At 40.5% G+C, this 15,708-nt stretch overlaps 1 protein-coding gene across 1 annotated transcript in view; it reads left to right on the forward strand.

Annotated features, from left to right (window-relative positions):
- Positions 1-15,708, forward strand: part of SERINC5 (serine incorporator 5) — a 102,244-nt gene that overhangs the window by 64,694 nt on the left and 21,842 nt on the right. Inside the window, exons 3-5 of the mRNA XM_079145555.1 lie at positions 10,786-10,964; positions 11,507-11,589; positions 13,044-13,137. Of these exons, the coding sequence (XP_079001681.1) occupies positions 10,786-10,964; positions 11,507-11,589; positions 13,044-13,137 (356 nt within the window). The remainder of the gene's footprint in view (positions 1-10,785; positions 10,965-11,506; positions 11,590-13,043; positions 13,138-15,708) is intronic.

Genomic DNA, 15,708 nt, shown 5'->3' on the forward strand with positions numbered 1-15,708 from the left:
TCAACTATGAAAATACTTGAAATATCCATGAAATAGAGCATATGGTTGTATGTATACAGTATTTCACTAGAAAGTTAGCTTCTTGTTAGGAGGGATTTTATTTTTTTCAAAGCTGAGGATTGAACCCAGGGCCTTGCACATTCTAAACAAATGCTTTATTACTAAGCTATATCCTCAATCCTTAGTGTGGATTTTAAACCTATCTTATTCACTGCTTGTATCCCCCTAACCTGAAACAATACTTGCACACAGCAGATGGAAATGAGCACATGATCAAACCCTGTGCTGTATTATATTTGTGTGTGTTATGTAGCGTGTGGTAGAGAATGAAGAGTGTACGTGCAAACTGTAATTTTACTGGGTTTTTCAGAATTACACAGAAGGTAGTCATGCATATAGTTGTATTTGTAGATAATGTGTCACCACCGCATTCCATGTTCACACATTTGCAGAGAAAGTTAAGCAGATTTAGTTAAGTGATTTTCACTTAAAGGTTCTGAGTAGCCCCTGAATGTTTGCATTCCCCTGGTTTCCAGGCTGGCCTTACCTCTGCCTCCCTCCCTCTCTTCACATTCCTTTCTAGGAGGTTATTCACTCCCTTTGGTTGCCTCCTTTGCTGTGCTTGTGCTGGTTACTCCCAGATCTTTATCTCTAGTCCAGCTCTCGTTCTAGAATATCCTCGTTGAGTCCTCTGCCCACTCTTCCCCTTGGTACAGATTCCTCCTGTGCAACCTGCCTGAAACTACCCTGAAACTGTTCAGTTGCCATTCCTTTCCAATTTGGCATGCCAGCCTTGAAACCAGGATTCCTAGTCCTGAGTTCCTCTACCTTTATCCATAGGCCACCTCTGATCAAACAGGACTGCCCATCACTGGCCCCCACTCTTCACTGTTGTTACGTCATTCAAGAACTTGTTGTTGTTATGTCATTCTTCACTGGGATTCACACCTGTTTCTCCTTCAAGATCAGTAACTAACTAGTGTGACTCTGTGCATATTCTGCCTGTAGTTTTACCTGATGCCTCAATGCAGGTTGAAATTCACAGAATCCATTCCGTTTCTGTGGAAGAGCCCCCTTCTTCTCATCTTAGTCCTTTGTAAGTTGTCTTGTTTGGACTGAAAGCTTTTTTAGCAGTTGGATTAGAGCTGTTTGATCATGAGGGCCATGAAAAGAGGAGCTTTGAACTCTCATGGCAGTCACTCCTGTCCCTCCTGCCGAGCTTGTTGAGGCTCTGAAGACTTTCTGTTTGGGGACATGGACATCCTGGTTTGAGAGGTGACTGGGTCAGATAAAATCCAACTCTAGAATTTTAATTCCTCTTTTTGTTTTTTAGTAAGGATAAAATGTAGACTTTTCTCTTAAAAGATGTTCAGATATCTAAGCAAAAGAGAAGTGAGTACTGGTTGTTGTTACTGTATTTTAAATAATACCCCCAGATTCCTAAAAGGGCCTCAAGGATGCTCACTTACTGAGCGAAGAGCCTTGGCTGTGGACAGAGGCCCTCTGAGGGAGGGAGGAAGCTAGTCCAGGATTGTCTATCACACGTCTGCTGTCTACTGCTGGGGAACAGGCAGATACCACTTTCACAGACCCTGAAATTGTTTGTGGAGAAAATAAATCATCCTGGAAAGTTTGGAGATGAATGGAATCTCAAAACGGGGTGAGGCTGACAGAGTGATGCTTCTCATTCCATTCCAAAACTATTTTTTTCAAGTGAGGAATAAGCAAACAGAACTTGCAAATCTTGTTCTTCTAGTTTGAGTGGGCTTGATTTGTCACTCACGCTGAGCTGTCTAAGCTTGGTTTCACTGGATGCCCTAGAAAGTCAGTACAGTGAAGCGTAAGAATAATTAGCTTTGCTAATACCACACTTTCATCTCTCAAGTCATATTACATTATAGAACTCTCACCTTTCTCTCCATTTCTGTAACAACCACTCCCAGAACCTGTTTTCTTCCCCCTAATTTCGCATCATCTTGGGACTTTGGCCAACTAGACCTGCAGGCCTTTCTGTAGTTCTGGTTGGGGACATTGCTAAGCCTCTCTTCTCTGTGGGCAGAATTGTATGGACCTTCTTCTAGCTTCCTTCTCCTTGAACTTAATACTTGTGTTCATGTTTTGGAAATGTTTTCCCAGAATTCTGAGACAGGTATACTTTGTTTTGGGGTTAGTAGCTTGTGAAGGATAGATAGGTGAGAGCTATTTTTCTCAAATTCAGTTCTTACAGACTCCTGCCATGGAAGGGCTTACCTTATTGAAAGTTAGCTTTAGTGAATCCCTTGGTAAAGTGAATAGAGTATGTTCTGAGCTCTGAGATGCCCAGGTGCCCCCGTGTTTAAAGCAGAATGCATCCACCAGTCTCAGTGGTCTATGCAGTGTGCCCACCTCCGTCTCTGGAAGTTCTTTTTCTAATGGTTCAGAATTAAGGAAGTTTTCGTAGTGACAGCTATGGGTTAGGAATCGTGTAAGCACTTCACAAGGATTATCTGATGTAAATCTCAGGACAACTCAATGAGATCATTTTATTTTACAGATGGGGAAATTGAGACTGGAGGGAGGTGTAACTTTTCCAAGTTAGCAATGGAATCAGGGTTGGAAGTCTGTGTAAGCTGTTTATTCTTAACTTGACAGTTTGTGGCTTTGAGGTTGGTTACTTTGAGGGTTGGGAGGAAACCCCTTGCTCTTAGAGACCTGCACAGAAACAACACAGACTCATGTGAGCCTGACTTGTGGCCCATGTCCTTGGATGCCCAGACCAGACTTGAGAGGCAGCACCCCACAGTGTGGAATCTGTGTGTGGTGTCTGTTTTCTTTTTCCAAACCTGGGATGGAGTTTGGAACAACAAATATTTAATCAGTGCAAATTCCTTTTGCTAAAATCCTGTCTGCTTGTTCAACTAGGAGGTTCTTTGCCTAAAAATATTCACTACTTATTGAAGGCTAAATGTGCTAAGTCACCCACAGAGCATAAAGGAGGCTTGGTTAGTGTTTGGAGCAGAGGGTTATTTGCCTACTTTTATTTTGGATGAAATGTGCAATACCACATACTCACCCTTGGATGAGCCTAAGGGGTTCTGGGCGCAGTTGAGGGGGCCTAGAGTAAACACAAGAGGGCTATGTCTGTTGGTGGTTAGAGGGAGAAGAAAAGGAGAGCAGTGGTTTGGGGTGGGGAGGTGGACAGGAGGGTAAAGGTGAAAGATGGGCCGGTGTTGACAGAAAAGTTCTATCTTAGTATAAAGAGGGGTGTTTTAGGAATTAGTGTTTAGGAATTAGTGAAGACAGAAGGGAGAGAAGAAAACAATGTAATGGACATCACAAATCAATAAATCCCATAAATAAAACAGCCTAATAAATAAGATCATGTAGTTTTTCCTTTATAAATATAGCTTTTCCAGATTTAAAGCAATATTGCCTCATACAGATGTGATTTTTGTTTTGGGTTCGAGTCCCTGAAACACTGATTTTGTGCATGGGCTCCTGCTGCTTCAGTATCTGAAGATTTTAACCATGCTGGATGCTCACCCACTTTACAGCACAGCTAGAAGTTCAGACTCCTTCAGAAAGCACTCTATGGCTTCCCTGCATGGGGGTCTTCCTGTGTCTTTGTGTTCAGTTTTAATTGCTGCTGGGAAGCAATATCCAGACCAGGCATCTCACTGGGATGCCCCAGGGTGCCCCAAACTCTGTGTTAAAAAACAGAATCCTGGTGAGAGTCCCACCTTTCCTAGTCATACTCTCCCTCCATCCCAGGTAGTAAAGTGTTAAAAAAGAAGATCCCTCCTCACAATCCTTCATTTGATGTGCTTCCAACTGGAAATTCTTTTTACTGCCCCTGGCCTTGGTCAACCTTCTTTATCTGTTCCTAGTGGCCTTCAGACTTGCCCTTCTGCCTCACAGCTGCCCCTTCCATACCGTCCTCCACTTTGCACGCAGGTGTTCTCACTTACACAGTGCTCTGCCCTTCCCTACAGAGTGGAGCCAGATTCCAAGGATGGCATGTACCCGGCCTTTGCCAACAAGACTGTGTCTTCTGCAGCTTCCTCTCTTGCCAAAGAATTATTTTTTTAGGATAAGTTTGTCCTGTGCGTTCATCATGTAACAGTGGTCTTCTTCACCTTTTCAATATAGCCCTTGCTGCTTATTTTGAAAGGGACATGTTTTCATTTTCCTCTTCTCCCTCTCCCCTTCCCTGATCTGGGGAAGGGAACAAGATTACCTTGAGTTATCCGTGCTCCATAGGAAGGAGGAATCACCAGAAGAACTAGGAAGCGACTGTCTCCCAAATTGACAAGTGAATTTCAGCATACCACCAGGGCACACCTGGAATGTAGCTTTTGAATAGTTTCTATTTTTCCTAATGGGCAGAACCACAGCCTCTGGGACTGGAGTCCCCTGTGTTTCTCCTTTGCTAGCAAAGCAATAAACCTTCTTTTTCCCTTTCCCCAAAACCTTGTCCTCATTATTAAATTGGCATGAATTGGCATCAGGGACAAGAACAAGCTTTCAGTAACATTCAGTCTAACTATGTACCAAATATTATATGGAGCATACTTAACACAAAAACATTATCCATTGTTTATCTGAAATTTAACTAGTTATTCTGCATTTAATCTGGTAACCATGTGTGTGTGTGTGTGTGTGTGTGTGTGTGTGTGTGTGTGTGTATTTGTATTTGTGTTTGGTATCATAGAGAAGTTAAAACTTTTCCTGAGGGTGTTACTGGGTGGCACTGTAACCCCTGGGGAAGAGGTTAAGTCTCCACCTCGCTGTTCCACCGATACTTGGAGTCAAATTGGTAGGAAAATAAAGTTTATTCAAAGCCAGCTTTGAAGGAAGATAGAATCTTTTTGTTTCAAAAATTCTGTCTTCCTGAGATGTATAGAAAGCTTTTAAAAGACAAAAGAAAGAAATTAAAGAGATTCAAATAGGAGAAGAGCTCAAACTATATCTATTTGCCAACGACATGATTCTATATTTAAAAGACCCAAAAAAACTCTACTAGAAAGTTCCTAAAACTCATAAACAAATACAACAAAGTATCAGGGTTTAAAATCAATACTTACAAATCAATTGCATTTCTATACACCAAGGATATATAAACTGAAAGAGAAATCAGGAAAACTATCTCCTTTACAATAGCCTCAAAAAAAAAAAAAAAAAAATTGTCAACCTAACAAAAGAGGTGAAAGACCTCTATAATGAAAACTACAGACCACTAAAGAAAGAAATTGAAGAAGACCTCACCTCAAAAAGTGGAAAGATCTCTCACATTGCTGGATAGGCAGAATCAATCTTATCAAAATGACCATACTTCTAAAAGCGCTGTATAGATTTAATGCAATTTCTGTAATGATCCCAATGACATTCTTCACAGGAACAGAAAAAGCAATCATGAAATTCATTTGCAAAAAAAAAATAAGAGACCCAAAATAACCAATCCTTAGCAAAAAAAGTGAAGCAGGAAGCATCACAATACCAGACCTTAAATTATACTACAGAGATATAGTAACAAAAACAGTATGGTCTTGACACCAAAACAGACATGCAGACCAGTGGAACAGAATAGAAGACACAGAGACACCTACATAAATACAATTGTCTCATCCTAGACAAAGGCGACATAAATATACATTGTAGAAAAGATAGCCTCTTCAACAAATGGTGCTGATAAAAACTGGAAATCCACACGTAAATAGAATGAAATTGAACTCCTCTATCTTGCCCTGCACAAAACTCAACTCAAAGTGGATCAAGGACCTAGGCATTAGACCAGATAGCCTGCACTTCCTAGAAGAAACTGTAGGCCCAACTCTCCAACGTGTTGGCTTGGGAACCAGCTTCCTCAACAAGACTTCTAAAGTGCAAGAGGTAAAATCAAGGATCAATAAATGGGATGGTATCAAACTGAAAAGCTTCACAGCAAAGGAAACAATCAAGAACATGTACAGAGATCCTATAGATAGGGAGAAAAATCTTTACCACCAGTATCTCAGATAAGGCATTAATTTCCAGGATACACAAAGAACTCAAAAAACTTAACACCAGAAAAATAAATGATTCAATCAATAAATGGACAAAAGAACTGAATAAACACTTCACAAAAGAAGAAATATGAATGGTCAAAAAATATGTGAAAAAATGTTCAATATGCCTAGCAATTAGAGAAATGCAAATTAAAACAGCCTACTGCAGTGACACAGCCACATCCATGTTTATAGCAGTGTTGCCAAAAGCTCAGTTCAGTTCTTGTCCACGATGCCAATTCAATAATGAGGACATGGTTTTGAGAAAAAGGAAAAAGTTCTATTGCTTTGCTAACAAAGCAGAAACACAGGGGACTTCTGTCCCAAAGGCTGTGATTCTGCCCATCAGGAGGGATGGGGTAGGGGGGGTTTAAGAGGTGATTCAGAGAAAATGAGATTAGGGAAGAGAGATCAGGAAGTTCAAGGAGGAAAAGGTTAGGGAAAAGAAGGTCTGGGAAAAGAAGGTCTGGGAAAAAGAAAAAAACACGTAAGTTTCAAAGTCACAAGGGATAGAGTCAAGGCACCAAGTGAACCCCTGTTACAGTAGTGACTAGAGACCTTTTTGTGGGAGGAAATCCTCATTCCAGTGATGAAGTCAGTTAAACTTAGCTTTCCCTGTTTATGAAAATCTTTTCTTGCTTATTGGAAGTCCTAATTATTATTGTTTTAAAGAACTTTTCTGGAGGAGAAACTAAATTCTCTTTGATGCATTAATTTTACTTCCAGCTTTTGAGTCATTATTTCCCTTGGTGACATTTGTATTTTTTTCTTATGAATAACTGAACACCTATAATGTAATCTTTGACTCCTTTTCTGTTCTGAAGAGGGATCACCTTTGATTTTGACTACAAGCAAGTTCTTTTTAAACCTAAGTGATATTCATTAAAATGCACTACTTGTGTTAGCACATGAATGAGTGAGTAGGAAAGAGATAAAGTGTGGCCCCTGAAGCCACACAAGCCTTATCTGAGACACAAGCACCTGGAAGGTAGGGGCTGTGGTAAAATCTCCTCAGTTTTAATTGAAAGCGAAAGTACACAAAATGGGGACAGACCTCAAGGATCAGTGATGCTTTATTAAGCAGCAAAGGGGCAGGGCACATTTTCAGCAGGAAAATGGCAACTGGTCACAATTGGGCTCTGATTTTTATAGGGTGCAGGGAAACTTAATCATAACAATGTGTTGGTTAGCAGTCAGGGAAGCAGTTGTAGAAATTGTGAAAGTCCAGAGCCCATTGTTTTCCTTCTCTCTCTGGGATCCATGGTCCCCCTTTTCTCCCTGGGGGTTGATGTTTTCTATATCCTTCATTAATGACCGTGTCTTCACGATCTGTTATAGCCAAGTTTGGGACCCTTCCTTATCACCTAAAGTATGCCACAACCCCCTATCACCCTGATAGCCAAAATATTAAGACCTCACAAAACTTGATCAGGGCTATTCGAAGGGTAATGAACCAATTAAGGGAGCTGGAAATTGAGGCAAAACCAGGATGACTCAATTTCCTTAACTCCTCCTCCATGGGTGCCACACATCCTGTCTTGGTCCATATAGTTCCTATGCTGTCATTAGAAGTCAGATGGACTTGAGTGGGACTCAGTAACCTTCCCTGGTGTCACAGAGCTGGGGCTTCCAAGAAACTGAGGCAGCATGAGTCACCACCCCCCACTTCAAACCCCGATTCTTGCCATCAAGTCAGAAAGATTTCACATATGTCACTCAGAGTAACAGGTATGAGTTTATTGAAGGAATAAGAAAAAGGAAAGGGGACACTCTCAAGGGAGAGAGTGGGTCCTCTCAGATATGAGAGGGACATGACTCTCCTATACTCCAGGTATTTTTGTTGTTGTTTTTTGGTTTTTTTTGGATGCTGGGGATCAAACCCAGGGCCTTGTGCTTACAAGGCAAGCACTCTACCAACTGAGCTATGTCCCCAGCCCCTGTACTCCAGTTTTATTGGGGATCCCGAGAAGTTTCCAGAGAGTCCCAACCTGGTTCCCTCTTAACTTTGGACTGATGGTAGGGTGACGTCTGACTTTCAAGTTCTGATTGTTATGACAACTCAAGATCACTTTGGTCCATGCTGGCTGTTCTAATTGGATTCTTTTTTTTTTTTTCTAAACATGAAATTTATTTATGTCTCATATCCACCTTATACATATAGCATGAAGGTAATTTATTTATTTATTTATTTTTTATTGTAAACAAATGGGATACATGTTGTTTCTCTGTTTGTACATGGCGTAAAGGCATACCATTTGTGTAATCATAAATTTACATAGAGTCTAATTGGATTCTTAACCATTAATTCTTACAGAATTTAAGGTTAGGAGGAATTATCCTTATTTTCCCGAGTTTCGAGATCTGGTCTGTGAAAAGGGTCACAAAAGTCTTCCCCTTCAGGATAACGGGTTCCTCTTTGCAACATTATTTTGGGCCTGCATTTTTCTTGCAGATAACAAGTGGTTTGCTGAGGAATGTGACATAGCCTGTCTACTTAGGTCAGGCAGTGCTGCAGGTAAATTACTTTTTGGCAAAGAAAGCATGTACCAGTGAGCCCACGGGGCCCATTTCATGGTATTATTCTCAACCTTGTGTTCCCAACCATTTGCACCTCTCTGTCCCCTAACACTGGGACTCCCAGTAAAATGGAGGGCAGGAGGGAGGGGTGCTCCATCCCTCTTTCTGAGAGGATCCACTTTCTCTCTTAAGAGTTTCCTTTTCCCCTTTCCTATCCCTCTGATAAAGTCATGCCTGTTACTCTGAGCCACATGTCTGCAGTCTTTCTGATTTGATGGCAAGAATTGGGGTTTGAAGGTGTGGGTGGGCCTCTGCACTGCTTCCGTTTCCCGGCAAATCCCAACCTTATAATACATGTCCTCTTTGTGGAAGATTTTGATTTTTCTGATAATAGGTTTTACATTGAAAATTTCTCATTGGACTAAAATTAACTGATAAATGTTGCCAACATTTATCAGAAAATTTAAGACCCATAAATAAAAGGTTGCAGCAGCTCAGGAAAACCTAATTAATAGCCAATTCAGAGAAAAATGCCAAAGCCAAAAGTTTAAGATTCTAAACCTTCCTAGTTATTGAAGACAGAGAAAGATACTAGTTTTTAGCCTCCCCATCCCCCATTCTCTATCTTTGATCTACATCCCTAGCCCTTTAAAACATTTTTGGTTTTTGTTTGTTTATTTTTAAACTGGGGATTGAACCCAGGGGCACTCAACCACTGAGCCACATCCCTAGCCCTTTTTGTATTTTTATTTAGAGACAGGGTCTCACCGAGTTGCTTAGTGCCTTGCTAAGTTGTGGAGGTTGACTTTGAACTCGCGATCTTCCTGCCTCAGCTAAATCATTTCCCCCCCTTTATTCTGAAATGGGGTCTTGCTAAATTGTCTGGGGGCCCTCGAACTTGAGATCCTCCTGCCTCAGCTTCCCCAGTGCCTAGTAGGTCTGTGCCATCATGCCCAACCCTTGAGTTTTATGTTCTTGTTGGGAAAGCGAACAGTCTCAGATATTACTGGAGGCACTTTAAAAGTGTGATTTAACTTTATGTTTTGAATTTTAAAAGGTACATACCACTAGACCACTAATTTCTAGCTCAGTAGTCTAAACTGCCTTAATATGCCTAAATTTATGGCATATGTGCAATGAGGCATAGACAACAATGTTTATTGAACCAGTGTTTGTAATAGCAAGAAATAAATATACAAGACAAAATAAAACAAAAACCCCTTCTCAACAAAAATAGTCAATGTGGGAATGGTCATCATCTTTATCTAGCCTTACTATAAAATATACTGGTTAAAAAAAATGGAGTGGGATTGTGTATATTAACAGGCAAAGAGCTCCATGATTTTCTGTTACCTTAAAGGAAAAAAAAAGTATCACGTAACATTATGTACAATACTTCTTTCCTTCCTCCTTCCTTCCTTCCTATCTTTTATAGTTTTGAGGATTCAACCCAGGACCTTACTTATACTAGGCAAGAGCTCTACCACTGAGTTACATCCCCAGCTCAAATCTTTTATTTTCAAAGGCTATTCATATATATATCTACCATGTGTATAGCATCATATGAATATATATGTGTGTGTTCTGTATATGCACACACACACACACACACACACACACACACACACACTTTTATATATGTGAATTTTATATAATAAAATTCTCTTCCCCACGAAATTATTTCCTTTCCCAAAGAGAAGAATGACACTTTGGGGTGTTAGTGAATGTCATCTTTTTCTCTGTGTTTGTGCATTTCAAGAAAAATATACTCATGTATTAAGAATGTAATGAAAATTCTGATACTAAACTGCAGAAACTTTCGGAACAAGTAAAGGCTAAATGGCACTTTGTGAGACTGCATCTTTAAAAAAGAATTCAGAGAAAATTAAGAAAAAGTCTGCAGAAGATTTTCTTTTTCAGTTTTCATTTTCTTATACACAGGATTCATTTCCACAGTGGATTTTGACTTCAGGCTGAATTGACATTCCCCGAGTCCCTGTCTAACCCAGTTCGTACCCCTGCTACCCCTGACCCAGGATCGACCCCAGGCCCTCTTCACCACTGAGTTACATTCCCTTTTTTGTTTGTTTTTGAGATAGGGTCTTGCCAAGTTGCCCAGTTTGGCCTCGATCTTGCAAGTTTCTCGCCTCAGCCTCCCAGTAGCTGGGATTACAGCTGTACACTACTGATCCTGGTTTTTCTAACTCATTTTTAACAGACAACTTTTCTACTTTTTTTTCCTCAGATTCCTTTCTTTGAAGATATTTGCAAAGGCATTAAAGCTGGTGACACCTGTGAGACGCTGGTGGGGTACTCTGCAGTGTACAGAGTCTGCTTTGGAATGGCTTGTTTCTTCTTTCTCTTCTGCCTGCTGACCTTGAAAATCAACACCAGTAAAGGTTGTAGAGCCCATATTCACAATGGGTAAGTCTCAGTCTTCCTGGGATGGCTCGTATTAGGGATAATGTTAACTGCTCTTCCTCTTGGTGATCCTGACTTTTTTTTTTTTTTTTTTTTCGGTGGTGGTCCTGGGGATTGAATCCAGGGCTTTAGTGTATTCTAGGCTAGCACTCAACCAGCTAAGCTATATCCCAGCCCTTGATCTTGATTTTGAGGAAAGTAGAACTTTTGTTTGTTACCCAGTGGCTTTAGAGCTGGAATACTGTCTGTAACACCAGGTACCATAATGAGAGATTCAGTGGAGGCAAAGAGTTTATTTCTTATACCAAGATCTTGGGTCATTTCCAGTCCTGCAATGAAGTGGTGTCTTGCACAATTGGAGGCTGTTCCAAGCGTGTCTAATTATGAGGAAAGGCATTCTTCAGGCACTTAATTACTTCCCCTTGGTTTGGAGAGAACATTAGCAATGGCAGAATCATGGATTGACATGGCACCTTCCAAGAGGTCTTTTGTCCTTCTTTGAATATCATTTAAATACATTTCCTCTCTTTCCCCCCCTCCTCCAGTTTTTGGTTCTTTAAACTTCTGCTGTTGGGGGCCATGTGCTCAGGAGCTTTCTTCATTCCAGACCAGGAGACCTTTCTCAAAGGTACAAATGGGGTATTTGGGGGTGCCTATTTATTTTGTTTTTATCACTGAGTGAAATTGTGCAAAGTGCAAAGGCGTAATCCAGAGTCCCTTTGATATTTTGAATTGTGATTTTCTTGTGGCCTAAATAAATAAATAAATCCTGCCTTACCTACCTGTACTTCATGCCTCCCACACCTCTTCCTGCCCCCCACTTCCAGGCACTCGTAGGAGAACCTTTTGTTACTTTGCTGGCTGAAGAATTGAAATGATAATTTTAAGGTTATTGGCCTGAAGGGAAAATGAGTCACTGAAAACCATTTCGGCAAGTCAGCTTGACCCCACCAGCCCACGGAGACCTTGTTCCTCTGAGCAGCACACAGGAAATACAGAGCCTTTTAGCAGTGGAGATGGGATATGGAAGGCATCTTCCAGTCTGTACCAGGGATGGATCCCAGGGCTGCTTTACCACCAGCTGTATCCCAGCCCTTTTATTTTTTGAGACAGGGTCACACTAAGTTGCCACTGAGTTGCTGAGGCTGGCCTCAAACTTGTGATCCTTCTGCCTCTGCTGCCATGTTGCTGGGATGATAAAGGCATGTGCCACCGTGCCTGGTGAACCCACCTAAATTCATTTAACATGAGGCCTTTAATCGTAGTTGAAGGGCCCCTTCTTCATAGGAGCTAGAGTGCAAGGGGCTGGGGGACCCTGAAATTCAGTGGTTCAAAACACTGTTCAACTCAAATGGATTCACTTTCCTAATTAAGATATCAAAAACATTCACATTATTCCAGTTCATAAAGAACAGCCATAGATCCCAGGTAGTTATATACGGGTCCAGCTAAATTTTTAGGATTATACTAGTTTTTCATTAAAATGTTGTCTCCAAGTCTTGCTTTTTAGACTGTTAGAACTAGTTTTGTATTCTCCAAAAAGTCCTCATTTCAGCTCTGTTGTTTTCACAGACAAGTTACAACCCATGTGACATAGTTCTTTACTCAAGGTCATAGCTTCTGTTTGGCAGAATCAAAAGTAGAGTTGAGTTCTTATCCCCCAAGTCATAACCTCATTTCCTCTGTGGACTTTGGTAACTCCTTAGCCAGTAAGAAGTAAGCCCTTAATTTTTCTGGCATGTATGTTGTTACTTTTAAATTGTGGGCCATTGTGGATAGTGTGAATTACTGCATCTGTCAGGGTGTCTGGCAGTTTAACGTGGAACATAAACTTGGATGCTTCAGAGCCAAATGGCCTGTGTTCAAATCCCAGCTGTGCCTGTTGCTGACTCTGAGGCTTTGTTAACTCATACACCCTCTCGATTTTTATCAAGTAAATTTAATAATAGTATCCCGCTGATGTGGTTGTGTGGGAATGGAATGTGTTACAGGTACAGTGAGCATTCAGTAAAAATTATTCCTTTCTTTTGAGCTGAACACATGGAGTGCTCCTCATTGGCTCCTTGTGGTCTTCTTTTGCAGCCTGGCGCTACGTGGGAGCCTTTGGAGGCTTCATCTTTATAGTTATCCAGCTCCTTTTGATCGTGGAGTTTGCGCATAAATGGAACAAAAACTGGTACGTACTTTTAAGAAAAGCTTCCAAGCCAGCCCACTCATTGACTCAGAGAAGCTCCCTACTGTTAAGTAAGGCTCTGCTATGAGATTAGCAGGCTCTTTACACCAAAAACAATCTGTGCCAACACTTTTCCCTTTACACCTGTGCTTTGGACCTCTCCATTTACTCCTCTGTAAGGCCCTGCTTTGTGGTGTGTGAGAGTGTGTGTGTGTGTGTGTGTGATACTAGGGATTGAACCCAGAGCCTTACAGGTGCTAAGCAAGCACTCTACCACTAAACTACATCACCAGTACTACTTTTCTGTCCTTTCTTCCCTTCCCTCTTACACTTATTTTCTTCCCACTTTTTGATGTTCTTTTCCCCTGGACTCTCTTGTTTGGACTGTAAGTCAATCAGTATTTTACGTTAGCCACACTGAACCCATTGCTGGGACCCATTGGTCCTGGCTCTGTGTTTTTTATGGTGGCTGTAAACATGGTTAGACTTCATCTTCGGCATCTATCCCTATAATATTAAAAACAAAAGAAAACTACTATGGAGCTGGAGAGAGCTGGAGATTCATCTTTTGTAAAGTGATAGAATGGTTCCCCCCCCCCCCCCCCCCCCCCCCCCGGTGGTATTGGGAGTTGAATTCTCTCACTGAACTACATCCCCAGCCCTTTTTATGTTTTATTTTGAGACAGGGTCTTGCCAAGTTGCCCAGCCTGGCCTCCAACTTTTGCAATCCTTCTGCCTCAGCCTCCTGAGTCACTGAGATTATTGGCATGTGTCATTTTATTTCCCTCCTTTTAAAAAAAATTGTGTCTCATCTCAACTTCTCAAGAAGGGAATGATTCCTTCATCAGAAGATCTATTGTCCTACCTTTGAAAGTCATCATGCCTTTTAAAAAAGATGACTCTTTTCTAAGTGCCTTGAAAATAGAATTCATAGCCCAGGCTGAATGGGAAATTCCCAACTAGTAATAGCTATTTTTGTTGTTGTTGTTGTTAAGCTACATTGAGGAAATGACAACCAGACAATCAACAGACCAAGTTCTAAGGCCAAGTTTATTCTCTTTGTGATTCTGGTTTTTTTTTTTTCCTGATTTTGGACAAAGCACTTAACTGCTTTCTGTCTTACTTTCTTTGCAAGTTTTTTTTCCCCCTTTGTGATACTAGGGAGTGGACCCAGGGTCACTACCACTGAGCTGCATCCCCAGCATGCCCACCTGCCACCTCGCAACCCATTTTTTTTTGGAAACAGTGTTTCATTAGGTTGCCCAGGCTGGCCCTCAATCCACCGTCCTCCTGAGTATGTAGGATTACAGGTGTGTGCCACTGAACCTAGCTTTACTTTTTCTTTTTTTGCTTTCAAAATAACCCCATGGGCTGGCGATATAGTTCAGTTGATAGAGCACTTGCCTTGAAAGCACAAGGCCCTGGGTTTAATCCCTGGCACTGCAAAAACACAGAAACAACCCCCAATTGTACCCAGTAATGCTTTTGGGTTTTTTTTGTAGATTTTGTGGGCATCATTTTCTTTTACACTACATTTTGAAAAAAATCAAAAATCAAAAAGTGCTATATGAATATATGAGTTTTTAAAAACTCGGATAAGGCAAAACAAAATACACTGTCCCAATTTTCTCAATACTTTTTATTTTGAATATACTCTTCAGCTTGGTAGTTGTTCTTTTCTTCTGCTTTTGTGTTTTAAAAATCAAATAGTGAGATACAGTTGCAGGGATACATCTGTAAAAAGATAGTGTTAATAATTATTTGGTACATAGTGGGTTAAGTACAGCCAAATAAGACCAATTCTTTAAATGTTTACAGAATACTACATAGTCAGAACACACAGTACTACTGTTTTAATATTTTTTATTTTTTATTTATTTATTTTTTTTTTAATTTTTTTTTTAAAGTCTTAATCTCTACAATTATGGATTTCCCAATTGAGTCATGCTCTAATGTTAAAATTATTGCATGCTGTCTGCTTTTTGAGTCTTCTTTAAAACCTGGTGACTTATGTTGTGATCTCCCCTAGATCATGTTTTGAGACAATAGAGTTTTTATAAAATAAACCAAATGGGTAGTGTGACTGTAGTTTTATGCAATTCTATTCTCTCATCTGTACAGAAGAAATACCCAAAATATGTTGGAAATGCATTTTAATTAATTAATATGATTCCCCAATAAGTCTTGATGTATGTACTTTTGCTGTGACTTTAAAAGACAAAATAAACATGCCATCCTAAAATTAGGGCACTTCATGGTAAAATATTAGTATCTCAAAGACTGAGGATTTGATTTGCCCATAAAATAGACTTCCCCAGAGGATCCTGGTGCCTCTTCACTCTAGCTTCGATGCTTTCATTGATTCTGAAACCATTTTCTGGGACTAATTATTGATGCCATGTTTTAACAGGCACTTTGGAAGAGTTTGGTTGTTATAAAAACTTTCTAGAAACTTCTCAATAAGAATAGCTTAAGAGCTTTGCAAGAAATAGTGTTGCTATTGTCCTGGCTTTGAGGCCAAAGTCCCCACAAAACCCCTTTTTGTCAACATATTTATAGTTGCTTTGTCTGCCT

This window comes from Sciurus vulgaris, assembly GCF_902686455.1.
Source record: "Sciurus vulgaris genome assembly, chromosome: 6".
In the NCBI taxonomy this organism is placed as follows: domain Eukaryota; kingdom Metazoa; phylum Chordata; class Mammalia; order Rodentia; family Sciuridae; genus Sciurus; species Sciurus vulgaris.